Source organism: Periplaneta americana, chromosome 2 (assembly GCF_040183065.1).
Source record: "Periplaneta americana isolate PAMFEO1 chromosome 2, P.americana_PAMFEO1_priV1, whole genome shotgun sequence".
NCBI lineage: Eukaryota > Metazoa > Arthropoda > Insecta > Blattodea > Blattidae > Periplaneta > Periplaneta americana.
In genome coordinates this window covers 115766693-115784891 of record NC_091118.1, presented here as the reverse complement: position 1 = coordinate 115784891, position 18199 = coordinate 115766693, and the positions used below count along the sequence as shown (strand labels likewise).

Here is an 18199-nt window from a genome sequence, read left to right as displayed (position 1 = left end):
ACCTCATATATCTGATCATGATGGGATACAATTTATTCTATAAAATATATTTCCTATTAAAGATTCCTGTAAGAAAGGATATAAACATAAACTCAACTAACACTCAAATGTTTGTAGAAATGTTATCTGTAATTAATTGGACTGAAAATTTAAACAGTGATAGTAGTGTGACGAACTTTAATATAATGTTAGATACATTACTCTTAGCTTTTGGTACTTGTTTTAAAAGAATTGGAAATAGAAAATTAATGTTCTTAAAAAAGTGTAATGAATAGTTTACTACTGAATTAAAAGATAAAATAAATAAAGTCATATTGCTTAGTCTTTGTTATAAACAAACGAGATAAAAGGGTATTAAGAGTTGGTATAATGGATTAAAAAGGGAATATAGATTAAGTTTAAAAAAAGCAAGAATGATCTTCTGGGTGTTCATTTCAAAGTGTGTCATGACGTCACTGTTGGTGAGTCAGCGATTTGAAGCGAGTTTCAGCTTTTATGTCAGAGAAGTTGCCTATTAATCAAGGCGTTCAATCTGAACTTAATAACGTGTACGCTATAACTTGAACGTCGTAGCAACAGATGGCGGTCTGTACGGTCTGTGTGCTACCATAACCTCTTTCGAACTGTGTTTAGCGCGGGCAAGTCGTACCCAGGGTATTTGTTATCATCGGTTGCGTACGGCAACATTCCACAATACAAATCAAATGCTCCGTGTCCATGTTGACCGTCGAAGTTAATGTCAACAAATACTGTACGTAAGTAATCGCCTTAACCCTCTCCCCATATCCCGACAGTAAGGAAAAAAACTCATCTCAGTACGTGTTTCCAAACAGTTCACATTCCTGCCACTACCGGCGTTACGGTACGTATCGGTAAGTACTCTTCAGAATGAACGCCGTACTTGCTAGGCAACTTCTCTTGCACATAGGTAATACGCCTCTGCGGAAATGTGGGAAGATTGAATTCTCTAGGCTCATCGGCTAGCCACATGACGACATACAGCGAGCCATGACACACTTTGAACTGAACACGCAGTATAATGATAACTTAATTCTAAAGACTCATAATAAATGTAAAGAAATTTGTCAGATTATTAGAAAGGAAACTGGTAAATTGAATCCACCTAGTGAACAGATTAATTTTTCAGCCGATGAATTTAATAATTATTTTATAGAATCTATGAAGCTACTTTTAAGCAATAATATATCTACTGTTGCACCTGAAAGTTTTCTTACAGCTGTTGGTAAAATAGAGACTATATTCGAGTGGCAACTTGTTGATAATATACTGATACTACAGTTAGTGATGACATTAAGTAATTCGAAAAGTCAAGTTTTTTTTTTTTTTTTTTTTTTTTGGTTTTAGTAATAAAATAGTCAAAGATATCATATATTTTATACTTGCTCTATAGTATATGACTGTAATCAATCAATGTTTGCAGCAGGGTTGTTTTACAGAAAGGTTGAAAGTTATAAAAACTATACCTGTTTATAACAAGGGTAATAGAGAAGACATAGCAAATTATATAGACCCATTTTATTGGTACTCATATTTAAAAAAAAAAAAAAAAAAAATTGAATTAGTAATCTTAAGTCAATTGGCCACGTACAGTTACCCTTAAAAAGAATGAGACGATTCTTGGTTGTCGGAAGTTAAAGTTCTACAGCGCGGTTCACTCGATATCGACGTATAACGATAAGTACCATGACAAATAGAACAAGAATTGTTGTAAGGACCACAACAAGGACAAGGATCAGAATAAGGATCACGAAGAAGACAGCCATTTAAGGCCACGATTTTACAACATAGCTCGGATAACAAAATATCATTGCTTCTCTGTACCGAGTGGCAAATGCCGGCTATCGGATCTACATTCTGGACTGCTGCTGTCACTGTCTTGTCTCGGTAGCTCATATAGTAGCGTGTCGGTTCCACAGTATAACCGAAATGTTTCGTGTTCGATCCCAGGTAAAACTCTTTTTTTATTGAGGTGTAATTAAGTTGTTCAGAGTTCCTCGACTGTATAATTTGTCGAAAAATATGGAGAAATGAAGGATGACGATAATACTTTAGTGTAGATAATGACTATTTAGTGTGATATAGAATTATTGAAATAAGGGGCATCTTGTACAGTAAGAGTTAATAAATCAACCCTATATTAAATATTTAAATAACAGGATATAACAGGAAGTCCAATTATTGTTGCAAAACTAATCAAATTAAATCTAATTACGTTAAGTAAACAAATCCCAAGTTATGACACCACATTGCTACAGCTAAATTCTATGTTATTAACATAAGCATTGAATAGGTCCGTGCTTATGCGTTGGACGACAAAACCAAACATCGAAAGTTCGAATGTTGCCGCGGAATGTAACTTCTTGCTTTTTATAATGTAAATCAGACTTCTAACTACGGTACAATCATTCATATTTCTTACATTATTTATTAATATTTGTAACCAACATTGAATTTGTAAAGAAAAGACTTTAGAAATCTCATATGGAATTTGTGATCTGTAGTGACATAAACATAGATTATCTCTCGGAACTTTTCCGTAAAAGTAAATTAAATTCACTCCTTGAAACTGGAAACCTTAGTCGTAGAGCCATTTTCCCACCCGCAAACAAGCTAAAGTAGCACAGCCATTGATAAAAGTTTTGTACACAGAATTATACTGAATTCCTATTCGACAGAACCTATAATCAATGGCTTGTCTGAACATGATAAATAAATCCTAAGTGTTTCCAATGTCACTGAACAATTTCAAAATATTAATTTAAAAACTAAAAAAGGGTCGTAAATGCTGTATCTAGTGACTATTCACATTTATGTCTACAAAATGAATTTTGGAAAAACGTATATGATACTGGTACTACTGATATTAAGAGTAAATGTATTGTATTTTTCACTTTAATTTCAGAATCACTTTAGTGGATGTTCTCCACTCAATGTTGTGAAAAAATTCAAAAGTAAAAACATGTAGATAACGCGGGGACTTAAAAATCTCATGTATTTAAAAGAAGAATCTCTATGTAATGAGTTGCAATGTAATGATCCTCATGTTCTTAAATTCTACAAGAAGTACGGTGTAATTGATCAAAAATTATGAAAGAGGGAAATAGAATACATTCGAATAGAAAAGTACAACATTCAGATAATGCAATTAAAGCTATTCGGAATATTATTGAAGTTAAACTTGTAGATATTCTAAGAAAGAAAATATTTTTTCATTAAAACCAGTGATTATAAACTAGAGGATCCCAAATCTATTGCAGATTCTTTTAATGTCTTATAGTATATAGTATAGAAATATTATTGACAACTTAAACATTCAAGATTTTGCAAAAGATATTGCAATTGGTTATTTAAAAGATGCATTTAATAATTAGTATTAATATATGTAATTAGTCAATTACTGCAACAGTGCTTTTTCATTCAATCATAACATGAATAAAATTGAATGAACATTAAATTAAACACTATTGCAAACACGTAGATAAAATAGTTAAAATCAACTGAAGGGGTGAGAATGAAATAATCCAAAGCCACACTTTTAACAAAAATTTTTTTTGTGCGAGTGCATTTCTTACACATATGGGAAAGCTACTAATAAAATATTGTAATAACTACTCAACAAATGACATAGCCTAAGGACTCTAAACCTTTGTAAAAGTTTGTCTGTGTGGCTTAGGAATATTTTTTAATTTAATTTTAATTGTTAGTTTTTAATATATATGCATTTACATTGTATGTGTGTGTATGTATAAATGCATTCATTAGATTAACGTTTACAATATTATAACTTGTAATTTTGTATTGTCTGTGATCATTAACACTAAAAACTTGTAAAACTCTATTTCAAAGTTATTTAAACAAAAAAAAAAAAAATCGTTGTGTAGACTAGGAATCGAACTCGCACTCTTCTACACGAGACGCAGAAGTCTTAGAGTCTGAGCTATGGAAACGACACGAAAGATTTCATTTCTGTGCGGAGTGTCGATCTAGTCATGAAGGTCCATTGTCGATTTAACTACACGATTTATGTATATATTTATCTTTTATTTACGTACTATTATCTTATTTTTGCAGTTTTTGAAGTGAATTTCGGAACGATGCTAGTAAGAAACCAAATAGCCTGAATTTAAGTAACTCAATATTCGTTATCTTGTATATCAGTGCTCTGGTCTCTGATCATGCGCAGTGTCTTACATCTGAGACTTAAGAATATTCAATCGTCTCATCCTTTTCTAGGGAAACTGTACTTTGAAAGTAATAATTTATTACACAAACATCAATTTGGTTTTCGATCTGGACGATCTACAACTCAAGCTGTAGCTACAATGGTTAAATGGATATTACAATCCTTTGAAGATAAAGAAAATGGTATCGCAATTTTATGTGATCTCACTAAAGCCTTTGACTGTTTGTCTCATGACATTATCTTAAAGAAACTAACTTTCTATGGCATTAAGTGTAAGGAGTGTAAATTGATTGAAATGTATTTAAAAGTAGGAAGCAGATAGTTCAATATAATGGAAGTAATTCTGCTTTTAATTATTTAACAAATGGTGTACCTCAAGGTTCCATTCTCGGACCTTTTCTTTTTATTGTAGCTGTAAATGATTTATCCATTTGGATGCCCAATCGTATGATTATGTATGCTGACGGTGCTACGGTTTTTCAAACCGTAAATTTGGATAGTAATATTACTACTATTATGAATAATCTAATGTATTAGTTCAGTGCAAATAGATTAAGTTTAAATTTAAGTAAGACCCAGACTATATGTTTTAGTTTAAAAAAGAGATGTTGAACCTTCTACTGTAGTGAAATTACTGGGTTTTCATATTGACAGTAAGTTGAATTGGGTTAATCATACTAATGAAATTTCTAAAAAAGTTAAGTAAGGTCATTTTTATGTTAAGAAAACTTAAACATTGTACCACAATTAAAACTGTACTAAGTTCATATTATGCTTTTTTCACAGTATTATAAGTTATGGGATTATATTACGGGGAAACAGTAGTGGTGATAAAGATATTTTTATTCTACAAAAAGGGGCTATTCGCATTATTCTTGGATGTTTTCCATGGGAGTCTTTTAAACCCTTATTTAAACAATTATCCATATTAATTCTTCCTAGTTTATATATATATATATATATATATATATATATATATATATATATATATATTTGAATGAGTAAAATATGTACATTTTAATAATTTGATGTACCAAAGGACTGAAGATATACATAATTATAACACAAGAACTAGAATTAAGTTAGCAATTCCTGCTTGCAGATTAACTAAAACACTTGATAGTGTTGTTTTTTTTAGGTGTTAAATTTTATAACAAATTACCAAGACACTTAAAAAGAAGATATTAATTTTAATAAATCTGTTAGGACTTTCCTAATTGAAAGTAGTTTTTATAGCATAGATGAGTTTGTTAAGACATAATGATTGTTTATTTTATGTACCTCAATAATGACTAAGCCAATTGTATTGTTTAATGGCTAATAAAGATGATAATGATGATGATTATTATTATTATTATTATTATTATTATTATTATTATTATTATTATTATTATAGGCTAAATAAGATAAATTTTTACGCATTAAATTCGGGCCTGCATTGTATTATTTATTTTACCGATAACAGTAATTTACAAACCTTGATAGAACAGTTCTTTTTAAAGTCATGTACTCACATAATCTCTGAGAAATAATAAAATGACGGCAAACATTTACAAGAACTGTAATACAAACTAATGGAAAGAAACAACACGTGTCGCTAGGTTACATGAATTTCATGTCTCGGTACCTTCTCATGTCGTGCAGTATCGGGGAGTATTCTCATATTAATGAGGTCACTTCATTTGTTTCGTTACTGCGGTGACGTGCGACAGATAGCGCAGCATGCAATAAGAGGAAAGAATGCGTAATCGTTCGTAGTTAATAAATGATTCATGTCAATTGCATATTATTCCAATTTTGAGCGTAAAGTACAATTGCTTCAATTGATGCAAATGTGAGTTCAAACGCTCTGAAATATTTTACATTCATTTCATTCATTTACAGTTGGTGCCCTAGGACAGGTATTTCACTGCAAACCTAGCATTCTCCTATCTTTCCAATTTTCTGCCTTTCTTTTAGTCTCCGCATATGATTCATATATCTTAATGTCTTCTATCATCTGATATCGTCTTCTGTCTCGAACTCTTCTCCCATTCATTATTCCTTCCAGTGCATTCTTCAGTAGACAGTTTCTTCTCAGCCAGTGAACCAGCCAATTCCTTTTTCTAATAACTGATCAGTTCTACCATTATTCTTTCTTCACCCACTCTTTCCAACACAGATTCATTTCTTATTCTGTCTGTCCATTTCACACGCTCCATTCTTCTTCAAAGGAGACACCCACAAACGCAGGCCACATAAAAATCTCCACATCACCACCAAATGACAACAATGAAATAATAACAATAAATTTGATAGTTTTACCTTAGGTGATTGCTTTAAAAGATTAATGAATATTCATGGAGAATCAGCTATTTTTGTTAAAAAAAAACAACTTAAGGGGTTAGGTACAGCTTACAGCAGTAAAAGTTTGGGAAATATTCAACATTTTTTTTCCTCCGCCGCTGTATCTTGTACAATAATGAAAATTGATATGTGTAAAGCACTGTCCTTCTACTGTATAAAAATATTTTTACGTTTTAAAAGAATTATTTATATTTTTATCCATGACCATAACAAAAAACATGCGCTTACTTAATACTTTTGCGTCTGCAAAGTAGGCTTTTATTAAACATTACTTTATACCACTAGTGAAATAAAGTCTTTACCTCACAGTTCATTAGTATTTTCCTAGAACCCGGCTACACACGTACACTTTTCCACTCAATTGTTACATAAGAAGTTACTAGATGTCACTACCTCTACTTCTTTATTACCATTTCTTATATCTCCATACACTCAATCTCTTTCTCCTTCTACTACCATACTACGACGTCGTAATTTGTGCATTGCATCCATATCTAATATGTATTTCTTTTTTAAATTTTGAAATAATTTAAATAATTTAACTTTTGGGATGTAAGGAGACTTGAACCTGCGAAGTTGGGTTGGATTTAGTAACTTTAATAACAACACGCCTTAGTCAACTGAGCTAAACAGACATGATGTCTAATTACGTTTTAATATTCCTCTTAATTTTACAGAAGTAAAATGTGAAATTATTTTAATCACATTAGTCCCATGAACGCTTCTAAATAATCCCTGAAATTTAAAAAAGACGTAAATACACGTTTAAAATGAAAAAAAAAAATTAAAATATTATATAATTATAATTTGTTATTTATCCAACGCCTTAGATATCATTCTTCACTATTCATGGCCTCCTACATCATGACCTACGTAGTACACGTATTGATTCTAAAATCCATGCCATGATATTATCTGGTTATAAAAGACTTATTTTCAACATGTGTTCTTTTATAAAACAAAATTTTTTGTTATGGTCATGGATAAAGTTACGTATGGTACTTGCGAGCGTGATCTTCATTGCTCTCGTGTAATTTAAGCACTCGGTTGACGCCTCGTGCTTAAATCTTGCCACTCGCGCAATAAAGATACACTTACCTCACAGGTACCATAAATAACTATTTTTTTTTTTCAAAATTCAAAATGGTGGCAGTTTACTGTGCAGTGATGAAGAATTTCCCTCATAACTCATAAACTTGTTAACTTTTTCGTGTTCTCTCTCTTTTATTTTATTGCGGTAACTCATGTTTACAATATCATGCTCTTTCAACTACATTCCTTAATAAATAATATTTTTTTTATGTTACAAGATAATACTGATATTTGACCATTTTTAAACGAATTAATTTTTTATCAAACAATCTATCAAAGGTAGATAAGTGATCTTGCATCATATTGTAGATATGACATGTATAAATAAACACAAAAAATTTCATCACAGAATGTTGGATAATTTTTGAGTTATGTGGGAAACGCTTCATCACTGCACAGTGGGGGAGGAAAGGCAAATATTTTTTTTTTTAAATCGTAAAAATATTTTTTTTTCATAGAGCAGAAGGACAGTGTTTTACACATACTAATTTTCATTATTGTACAAGATACAATAATGGAGGAAAAAATGTTGAATATTTCCAAAATTTTTCTGCTGGAAGCTGTACCTAACCTCTTAAACTTCACTCCTATGGAAATTAATGAATTAAAAATCGAATTTCATTTCGAATAATCAGGAGTAATGATTGACTCATTTAAATTCATAATTATAAAAATTTGTATTTATAGATTTTCAAGTGAATCTTCAAATATTTTTTTAATTCAACTCGAAAAGCTTCTTCAAATCTCACTAAATGGCCCACTTATACAGTAGTAATCGGGGGAGACGTAAAGTCTGACTTTGGTGTCTTAATAGAGAAAACTACTGTACTTGACCTATAAATATATTAAGACAATTCAACTTTTATCCAGGAAATTACACTCCATGCATATCTCGATAACATTTTTATAAATGTAGAGAAAACCTTAAAAAATTGTTTTGACTTACAATAGTGTATATGATCGTTATTATATGAGATTGTGATAGTGGCATTAATCAATCTAAAGATACAGGAAAAATTAATGTACATTCGACGGACCGATCGATAAAAATGTTATCATACAAGTATAATGAAAATGTATGCATAACCGTAATATCCAAACGGATTTGGCGTCGTTATGAAACTTTGACGTGTAGAATAAAAGAACAAAGTGAATAACTTATTTTGGAGAGAGAACGAGAGAGTGCGTGCGTGCGTGCGTGCGTGCGTGCGTAGGCCTATGTGTTTGTATATATACAGAGTGAATACTAAATGCCGTCATCAAAAACCGGAGCGTGATAGAGGATATTGTGGTGTTAAAATTCGATGTAGAAATCATCACAGTATGATGATTAGTTATAAAGATATGTAGAGGCAATACTCAGAAGTCATATGGAGTAATAGTTACTCGTAATAGCGCGTAATAATTTTGGAGTTAAATGTCTAGAACAAATAATGATGTGATATGTGCGTTATGTACCTGTCCCTGAAATGTTCGGATTTCTTGGCTACAGCGCAAGAACTGCGAAGAAAATAACTGTATCTGGTTTGTCTTCAAGTTCTGTACTGTGAGTTCTCTGCACAGTGTCGCCCCAGTTATTTCTGAATTTTTAGTGTATAAATACCGTAGAATGAGTAGGCCTATTTTAATTTTTTTTAAGTGTGTAAAAACAATACAAGTGAATGGCAAACTAACAGAAAAAATGTTCAAAGTAGTTTCTTCGTGTGTCGATATGTCTTCGGAAATTGTAAAACAAATCTGGTAATCTTACCATATGAAATGTTTTACTAAGTTTACTTTCAAACCCCATTAAGTAGCCTATGTAATGTTTCTAATTAGACGCTGTTACAGTGTTATTAATAATGAGTATAATTTCAAGGGGAATATTGTTCCGGGGCCGGGTGTCGAACCTGGGACTTTAGGCTGCGCGCGCCAACGCTCTACCGACTGAGCTACCCACCGGCTCAATTTTCCCCTTCATGTCCACATACCTCAAGTGGGCTCTCAAGACGTCAAAGACCCCAGCATTGAGTGCACACAAACTCTGTATGATTTGAATTATGATTTTCTGTTAACGAACAGTGACGTAATTAGCCGGTGTCTGGTACAGTTCCTGGGTAGCGTTGTTGCGCTCAGTCAAATATCCCGGGTTCGATACCCGGCCCCGGAACAATTTTTTCCTTGAAATTATCGAAGTCATCTTCACAGGGAGCTATACCTGAAAGCCAGATTTGTATAATAATATGCAGTTAAGAAAAATGTTCGTCTTGGTCATGGTTTGAATGCGAGGTTTGGTAATGAGCTAATGGCAGTTATTACATTTATATTAGAGAATATCAAATCTCAATTACTGTTCATAGTGAGTGAGATGTAATGATACTGTTATTTTGGAGTAATGGTAGAATAACTACATAAATGACGCCATAACTAAAGTTAATGATGACTTGAATTCTATATCCATATGGTCGAAAACCCACGGACTTAATTTAAATGCAAGTAAATCGCAGGCAATCTTAATAGAACATCAAAGATCGAAGTGTGACAAACAAAATTTGCCACCGATAATTGTAAATAATACTACTATTCCATACAGTACGACCGTGAAGAACCTTGGTATTTATATGGATTGTCACCTGGAATGGAATGAACAAGTGAATCACACTTCCAAAAAAATATTTTCCATTATTCACTCATTAAAGCGACTGAAGAACTTTCTTCCTGATAAATTAAAATTAATCCTTGTACAAACACTCGTGATGCCACACTTTGACTACTGCGATATTATATTAAGTAACCTAAATGCAAATTTGAGCAACAGGCTACAACGTGTGCATAATGCGTGCGTCCGTTATATTTGTAATATTCGTAAGTATGATCATGTTTCCCCGTCTTTCCAAACTCTGTCTTGGCTAAGGCTAAGTGATCGACGAGCTCTGCATTCCCTTGTTCTCTTGTTTCAAATTCTGCGCACCGCTACCCCAATATATTTGGCTTCTCGTTTTCAAAATTTATCCGCATATCATCAGCTAAGCACAAGATCTCATTATAACAATTTACTCATTATACCCTACCACAAGACATCTTTATATTCTTCATCCTATACAGTTTCAGTTGCTAGAAATTGGAACTCGCTTCCGAGTGATATAAGGGGTTGTTGGACAATAACTTCATTTATGTCAAAATTACATAAATTCTTACTTAACAGATGAATTGCTGATTAATATTTGTTACTTATAATGAAACTAACATCTGTCCATTCTTATTATTATTATCTTTAATTTCTCTAAATAGATTTACAAAACCTCTAATGACAATTACATTAATATTCTCATTATAGAAATAGAAATATATATATTCTCCCTGTAACATAGTCCTAGTAAGCTTATATTAAATTAATTTTCATCATTTTACTAGCTATCTCAAATATTAAATTAATTATAATTCATTGAATTAAATTAGCTCATAAATTAAGTTACTACTTTACCTTATAGATTTATCTAAATTTAAATAAATGTGTAGTGAAGATTATTGCTGGAGGACCTTTTAAGTGTAGTGAAAATATTTGTAATTTAAATTTATGTATTGTATTGATTAAAGCTGGTTGAGTGGAAGAGAAGGCCTTATGGCCTTAACTCTGCCAGCGAAAATAAAACATTATTATTATTATTATTATTATTATTATTATTATTATTATTATTATTATTATTATTATTATTATTATTATTATTAGAATATAGGTGGATAAAATCGAAGCTATTGAAAAAATCAGACTACAGTCACTTCTGTTAGGAACTACCGGGATTAGAACTCAGTCCTTTGGTTAGAAGCTATTGACATAATGACGTGTAAGGAGAGAAATAGGGGGAGGCAGGAGGGCAGGCGGGGATGACACTGGGCGCAGGCGTGTCCACATAAACGTGTCAGTTGGTCACGTTTCCTGAAACCGGGTAAGTATAAAAAATCAATCTCCGCTTCATAATGGAAATACAGGCTTACGTTAAGACCCGATAGTTTATTCATTGCTGGCGAAGATAAATAAATATAAGGTGACTCTCATACTTCAGGGACACGAGGGCAACTCAAACATAAGGAAAATATGTTTGATACCTTGTGACTGAGCTTCAGTTTTCATTATATAAGTTACATTTAATAGCCGAATGCAACGGTATAGATATGAGGATACGATATACGAAAGATAAAGAATAAAAAGTGATAAGAGATTTGAGAAAACTCTATGATCGCGTATAACTTCTATATCAGATTTAGAGTAATGGAATTAGGATGTTTGTTGTTTAGTCACCTGTCCGAAGACAGGTCTGAACTTCTCAAGCGATACCAAAAAGCACCACTTATGAGGCAACTAGGCCAGGAGATAATGGGTAGGGTGGCCAGTTCCTTTCCCCTTTCATTGCATACATCGCCGATTAGCTACATGTTACACTAATCAGACTTCAGATGCATACAAACAATTGTTCTTCCTCTGACACGTAACTAATCGTCAAGTGAGATGTACTGCCTGATAATAGATGTACATATCAGCCAGAACGTCAACCAGAGGATGGAATTAGGATAATAAACACAATTTGTTGTATAATTTAAATGCATCTGCTGAACGAAATGAAATGCACTATGAATTCCAGTCAATCCTTCAATAATAATGCATTAAAATTGAATGTACTATTACGAGGAGAAGCAGTCAACTGTAGGCCTATTTGAGCCACAGACATTAACAGTTAACTGGTATATTGTATATAAGAACATGGGAATATCCCTTAAATATTGTTAGGGCCTACTGTTTTATATCCATCTTTATGTAATGCCAAGCTTATGTTAAGTTTTTATAGTTGCTAATGTAACTACTGTCGGTGACTCAGGAGAAGACGAGAGCGGACTGAGGAGGAAGGGATGTGAACAGATAACGTACGACAACACGTGCAATATTTGTACTGGAGTAAGCGGAAACATTAGGTCTCCTTCTGTTCAACTTAGCTTTAATTTCCATACGCATTGTTACTCATGTTTCCTGTACGAGTAATAACCTGGCTACTGGGATGCTTATCTGAGCGATGTTTATAATAATCAACAGCGATAGTCAAGAAGGTAACATTCTTTCCGCTCGTCTTCTCCTGAGTAACGGACAATAATTGTGCACGTGTGTGTTTCGCGTCCATGTTAAAACACAATTGAATAACATTATTTTAAAAATATATTACAAACCCCCCCCCCCCAAGCGCTGTCACCATTGAGCTACGCCGAAGTCCAATCCACAGCACCGGATCGAACCCCTCTCCTCTAATGTTTTTCCTTTTGTGGCCTGACTCCAAGTTGGACATGTATGTTAACATTTTTATATTATGTCAATTGCGATTAAAAACCAAGGCTCAATGGTGAGAGCGCTTGGTACGTAGAACCAAGGACCCGGGTTCGATGCCCGGCGCCGGAGCGAATTTTTCTCCTTTAATATTAATTGTTACCATAACATATATTCTTTAGGACCAAAAAATAATAATCTTTACGTAGGTACCTGGTTGAGGTTTTTCCGGGGTTTTCCCTCAACCCAATATGAGCAAATGCTGGGTAACTCTCGGTGCTGGACTCCGGACTCATTTCACCGGCATTATCACCATCTCATTCAAACTCTAAATAACCTAAGATATTGATACAACGTCGTAAAATAACCTACTTAAAAATCACTATTATATTCAGAGGGATTACAGCAATGATGAAATCAAGGAAATTCTCTCTGCTATACCACAGTCTACTATATACAGTCACGAAGCTTGGGATGATTTTTTGCATTTCTCGCGATAGTTGCTAGCCGCTTGGAGCGCTGTGAGTATTAGGAACAATAGACTGTGTCACTGCCATCGTGATGTAATACAGGCCGTAAGGCAGACTATGTGACTGGCTTAACCCGATCACGACGGGCGATGTTTCAACCATATAAATTAATTGGAATGCATAAAGAGTAACATATATTTCTCTGAAATGTAGTGTAATTGCATTAATAAAATTTAAAACAATGATTAGGAGACACTTCAGACATAATTCCTTGCGAGTTAGGGTGTAATATTATTTTTGGTGCGAAAATTACGTTGTTCGTATGTGTAATAGACCTACCTGCCTTTATTTCGATTAAATATTGCGAAATTCTTGTACGTTCATTTATGCACGATTCAATGATTTTCAGTTGCACCGTACGAATATTTAGATATGTTGAAATTATAGGTTATGTTTACTGTACCAGTTGCCCCTTTCTGTCTAATTTTAGTGGTCTCCAATGCCCTGCCACTACATATGTATGTTATGTCATATGGAAATTATAGGTTATGTTTACTATATTTAACGTATATTCCTATATTCGCAGTTATACATTATAATTAAACATAATGTATCTATAACACCCGTCACACTCTATTTGTCTGTATTTTAATACTACAATTGAGTACTGAATTATTGTATTTATCTACTACCTAAGAGACGAAGTAACACAATCGTACGTACACTAATTTCATAGGAGTGGTATGGTAAATTTTCTGTCTACAATTAAGGAAGGTAGATATGCTAAATTAAAATCACAATATAAATTCGTTTTTATTGAACCTCAAAATAACTTCCATTCTAAACTTAAAATGTTGATGCGAACAGATTATGTTAACACGTAAAATTCTCTTCACATTAAAATAACACAGTTTTGTAATTATTTCTGTTGTGAAAAATTGTGTAAGCTATGAAATGTTCGTCGGTTGTAATAACTATAAATGGCTAAAAAAACAATAATTTGAATAATAATATGGGACAAGGAGACTTTTGTGGTACTATAAATATTGTTAGAAAAAGAAACAGAGCTATCCTTCTTCCGAAAGATCCAGTTTATAAAATATAATATATGCTTTATGAAAATAATATATAAACCTTATGTATTTCATATTTCAATAATGGAAGGAAGGTGTTATTTTTTTTTCAAAAGAATACGATATCGAAAGTACAATACATTTTATCGTCTGCTGGGGAAAGGGTCTGTGATGAGGCGATAGTAGCGATCCTGGTGGTTAGCAACTATCTATGGATGCATATTTCAACTGTCTATGTTTGCATATTTAGTAAGTATTGAGCTTCGTGACTGTATTTACTAGACTGTGGCTATACCAGCACGGTAAGAACGGCTTCTATTAAAATAGTGCACGACACACATGTTAAAAATAATGTTATTTTGTTCGGAGGATTGTTGCACTCGGCTTGCGGTCTAGTTCCGCAAACATTCTGGTCACAAAATAAAACGTAATTTTTAACAATTGTATCGTAAATAACTATTAAGAGGCATCACAGTATATAGTTCATACGCCATTCATGAATATCCTCAGCAAGGTCACGTGACCTCGCTGTTGGTTTGAACCGGCTGAGCAAAGTGCGAGCCACGTGATTGACAAGTAGTGGAAGTGTCGCGCGGTAGGTGGCAGCACTTGCTGTCGAGTGACTTGGCGGTAAGACGGGACCTGCTGCCTCGCATTCCAGTTGTGTGCTTCGGGTGACAATGGCGTAGCCATGCCGCGCATCGGACACGAGGAGCTCAAGGCGGAGGGGTTGTATCTGCAACCCCCGTACCCTCCGCCCACTGACACACACTCCATGTACAGCCACGGTAAGACCTCATGGCCGCAAGTTTCGAAAAAAAAAAAAAAAAAAAACCGGCAAATAGATTTTATACGAGTCAGAAAGTAACCTTAACAATTGTTTCATTAATTGTATATCGCCGTTGTTCCTGCAATAATTCCTATGTGCGAAATATAATATATATAAAAGTTTTTAATAGGAAGAAAAACACATTTATTCATCGTATGGCAGCCGTACATAGGAGACTGTGAATTCTTACATTTTCGAAACAAAGAAATATAATTACGTATAGGAGACTTTATTATGTGCTGTATCACTATTTAAGTTATTTCATAGAGCAAAAAACTGAAAATCGATAAATATGTCACATAGGAGTTATTGCAGCAACAACGACGATATGTACAATAAGACTACAAATACTTTAATATTTTTCAACATAGTATAACAGGAACACTTGCATTGAACGTAGTGGGGACTATGTTGAAAAGTGATGAAGTGTTTGTAGTCTTATTGTATATATTCAAGTAATAAAACAGTTATTAAGGTTACTTTTTGACTCTCCCTCGCACTTAACTTCAATTCCAGAGACTAATTTGTTTAACTGTCAAGTGCACAAGTCGTCATTTTCAGTGTTCTTACTCGGACTGACTCTGGTATTGATTCTTTTTTATTATTGTCATGTTGTTAAGTTTTAAATTGAATGTGCATTCCTTTTTGTATACAATTTAATAAACAGTAAAATGTATTTTTGTGAAAGCATTTGAAGTATATGAAGAGTCCACTGGAAGAATGATAGATGTCACTTTCTTGTCGAAAATGAACCAAGACTGTCAATGCATAGCTTAAGACATATAGAATGTACATACAGAGTTATATGGCATTAACACTGATAGTCATTGTCCAGTAATGATCGGAAAATCACAGTTAAGCTCTGAGCGCTAAGCATTTCAAACTTTCAATTGCTTCTCCTGCAAAATGTATTCCAAATGACATCCATCATTCTTGCAGTGGACTCTTCATATACTTTTGTACATACCAAATTACTATTCCGTTAAGATTACAGTCCCTGTAACTCACATTTGCCTCAATTTATGACTCATTTTCTTAGCATGTAATATGGGAAGGAAAAAGAAATTTTTTCAGATGTATCAGTACCTTTACATTTTGGCCTATAACTTAGGTGTAAATAAAATTTAGAAGAGGTATTCGGCGTTTCCTGTTTTTCGGACTGAATTGAATGTAATAAACCTGACAAACTGAGTGATTCTTTAGAGCTTTGGTGGCATAATCCTACTGATATAACCTGTAACTAATTTCGAAACATCAAAGATAAATGAGGGGTTCGGGAGTAAAACATTGTAAGTGACGTTTTAGTGTTTTGAAGTTATTATGTAGGTAAACATTTATATATGCAAGAGTTTGTATAGTTACCAGGAAAGTAAAATCTGTATACTTCTGACATCTGTTGAGATGTTGGAAAACTAACTACTGCAATAGACACAGAATGTAAGATACCATATTATACGCTACATATCTCATTTTTGACCAAAATATCAGTTACCATGTTTTACACTCGATCCTCTCAAATACAAAAAGTAATGTGAAAAGTATTTGTTTTGATGTTCTCATGAAAACTTTAATTTTTTTCTCCATTTCTATTGATGCATTCAGTTGCTATAGTCTATGTTTTTAGTGCTTTATTTTTCATAATTTGTAACATTGACAGTACTATGTATCTAAAGCTATTTACAACTAATTTTTATTTGGGATTTAGTAGTAGTCTATAGGCTTAGTACTCTATTTGCATTTTTACCGGTTTTCTGTATGCTAAGTGAAATAACAATTTTGAGGTTAAATGAAAAAATGAAATTTATAAGAACGTATTCTTTAATAGAAACGTTGCAAGAAAATACAGAACGATCACGAAATAAAATGTGACAGGAGATTTATGGACTCCCTTTAATTGCTTGAAACATTTATACTGTTCAGTATTGTTATTATGAGTATGGTTAAGATTGTAGGAACGTTTGACATTTGAAATGAAAGTTTGATTTTTTGTTCTCATTTATGTCACTATACTCCCTGCGTTTAAATTTAAGAAGGCATAGTTTTCTCGCTAACAACTTCGTACTCGCTTCCTCATTCCATGATGCCTAGTCTCGAGACAACAATACGATTGATAGTCGAAACGATTCATTCATCAATATGACACCAGTGAGTTTTTAAAAATTCTGGTGAATAATATATCATTACAGAGAATTGGATTCATTTGAAAATTAACACCAAAGTTAAGAAGGTCCTACATTAGAATTAGATTATGTTAAATTAACCATTCATTTCCATATTCTCCCCCATTTGTGTATGAACGATATTTGTTTCCTAAATTGAAATTAAGTTTAATATTTCGTTAAGATTTTACATGTTTAAAAATGCTTCATGTGAATCTTTTCCAAGTCCATCTGACACCGAAATCATTGATCTACATCAACTGCCTTTAACGTCCACCTCTGGGGAGTAACGGTTAGCACGTCTGACTGTGAAACGATATTTTTTTTTCTTCCGAGATTTTCCCTCAACCAACTGAAGCAGAATTGCTGGGAAACTTTAGATGTTGGACCTCGGACTCATTTCGCTATCATTTCTTCAAATGACGTTATCATTATTAGTATAGTCCGGGTTAAGTTCACAGTACAGCATGCTATATTCGTACAAGAGAGAGGCCGTTCGACAGGAGTGGTAAGCACAATAAGTCTCAGGCTGCGGTGTAAGCCTTCGGGCTCTTCCTCTGTAAAAAAAAAACTTTTTTTTGACACGGCTGCCTTATATAAAGATATAAATCACTGAAATAAAATAACATCAGAATACATTATTCATTTATTAACTAACTAGACTTACACGTGCGCTTCGCTGCACTTGTTAGAAATAAATATAAAGTAATTACATAATGAAAATAGGAAATTTGGT

At 33.1% G+C, this 18199-nt stretch overlaps 1 protein-coding gene across 5 annotated transcripts in view; it reads left to right on the top strand.

The window, feature by feature from the left end:
• The window catches only part of LOC138694530 (band 7 protein AGAP004871), a 292166-nt gene that overhangs the window by 85442 nt on the left and 188525 nt on the right, over positions 1-18199 (top strand). Inside the window, exon 1 of one of the 5 annotated variants that reach the window (XM_069818350.1) lies at positions 15125-15263. The exons of 3 other annotated variants lie outside the window; for them this stretch is intronic. In XM_069818350.1, coding sequence (XP_069674451.1) covers positions 15167-15263 — 97 coding nt within the window. In that variant the 5' untranslated portion in view covers positions 15125-15166. Of the gene's footprint in view, positions 1-15124; positions 15264-18199 lie in introns of those variants that run through there. One more of the 5 variants, XM_069818349.1, reaches the window with a different exon arrangement.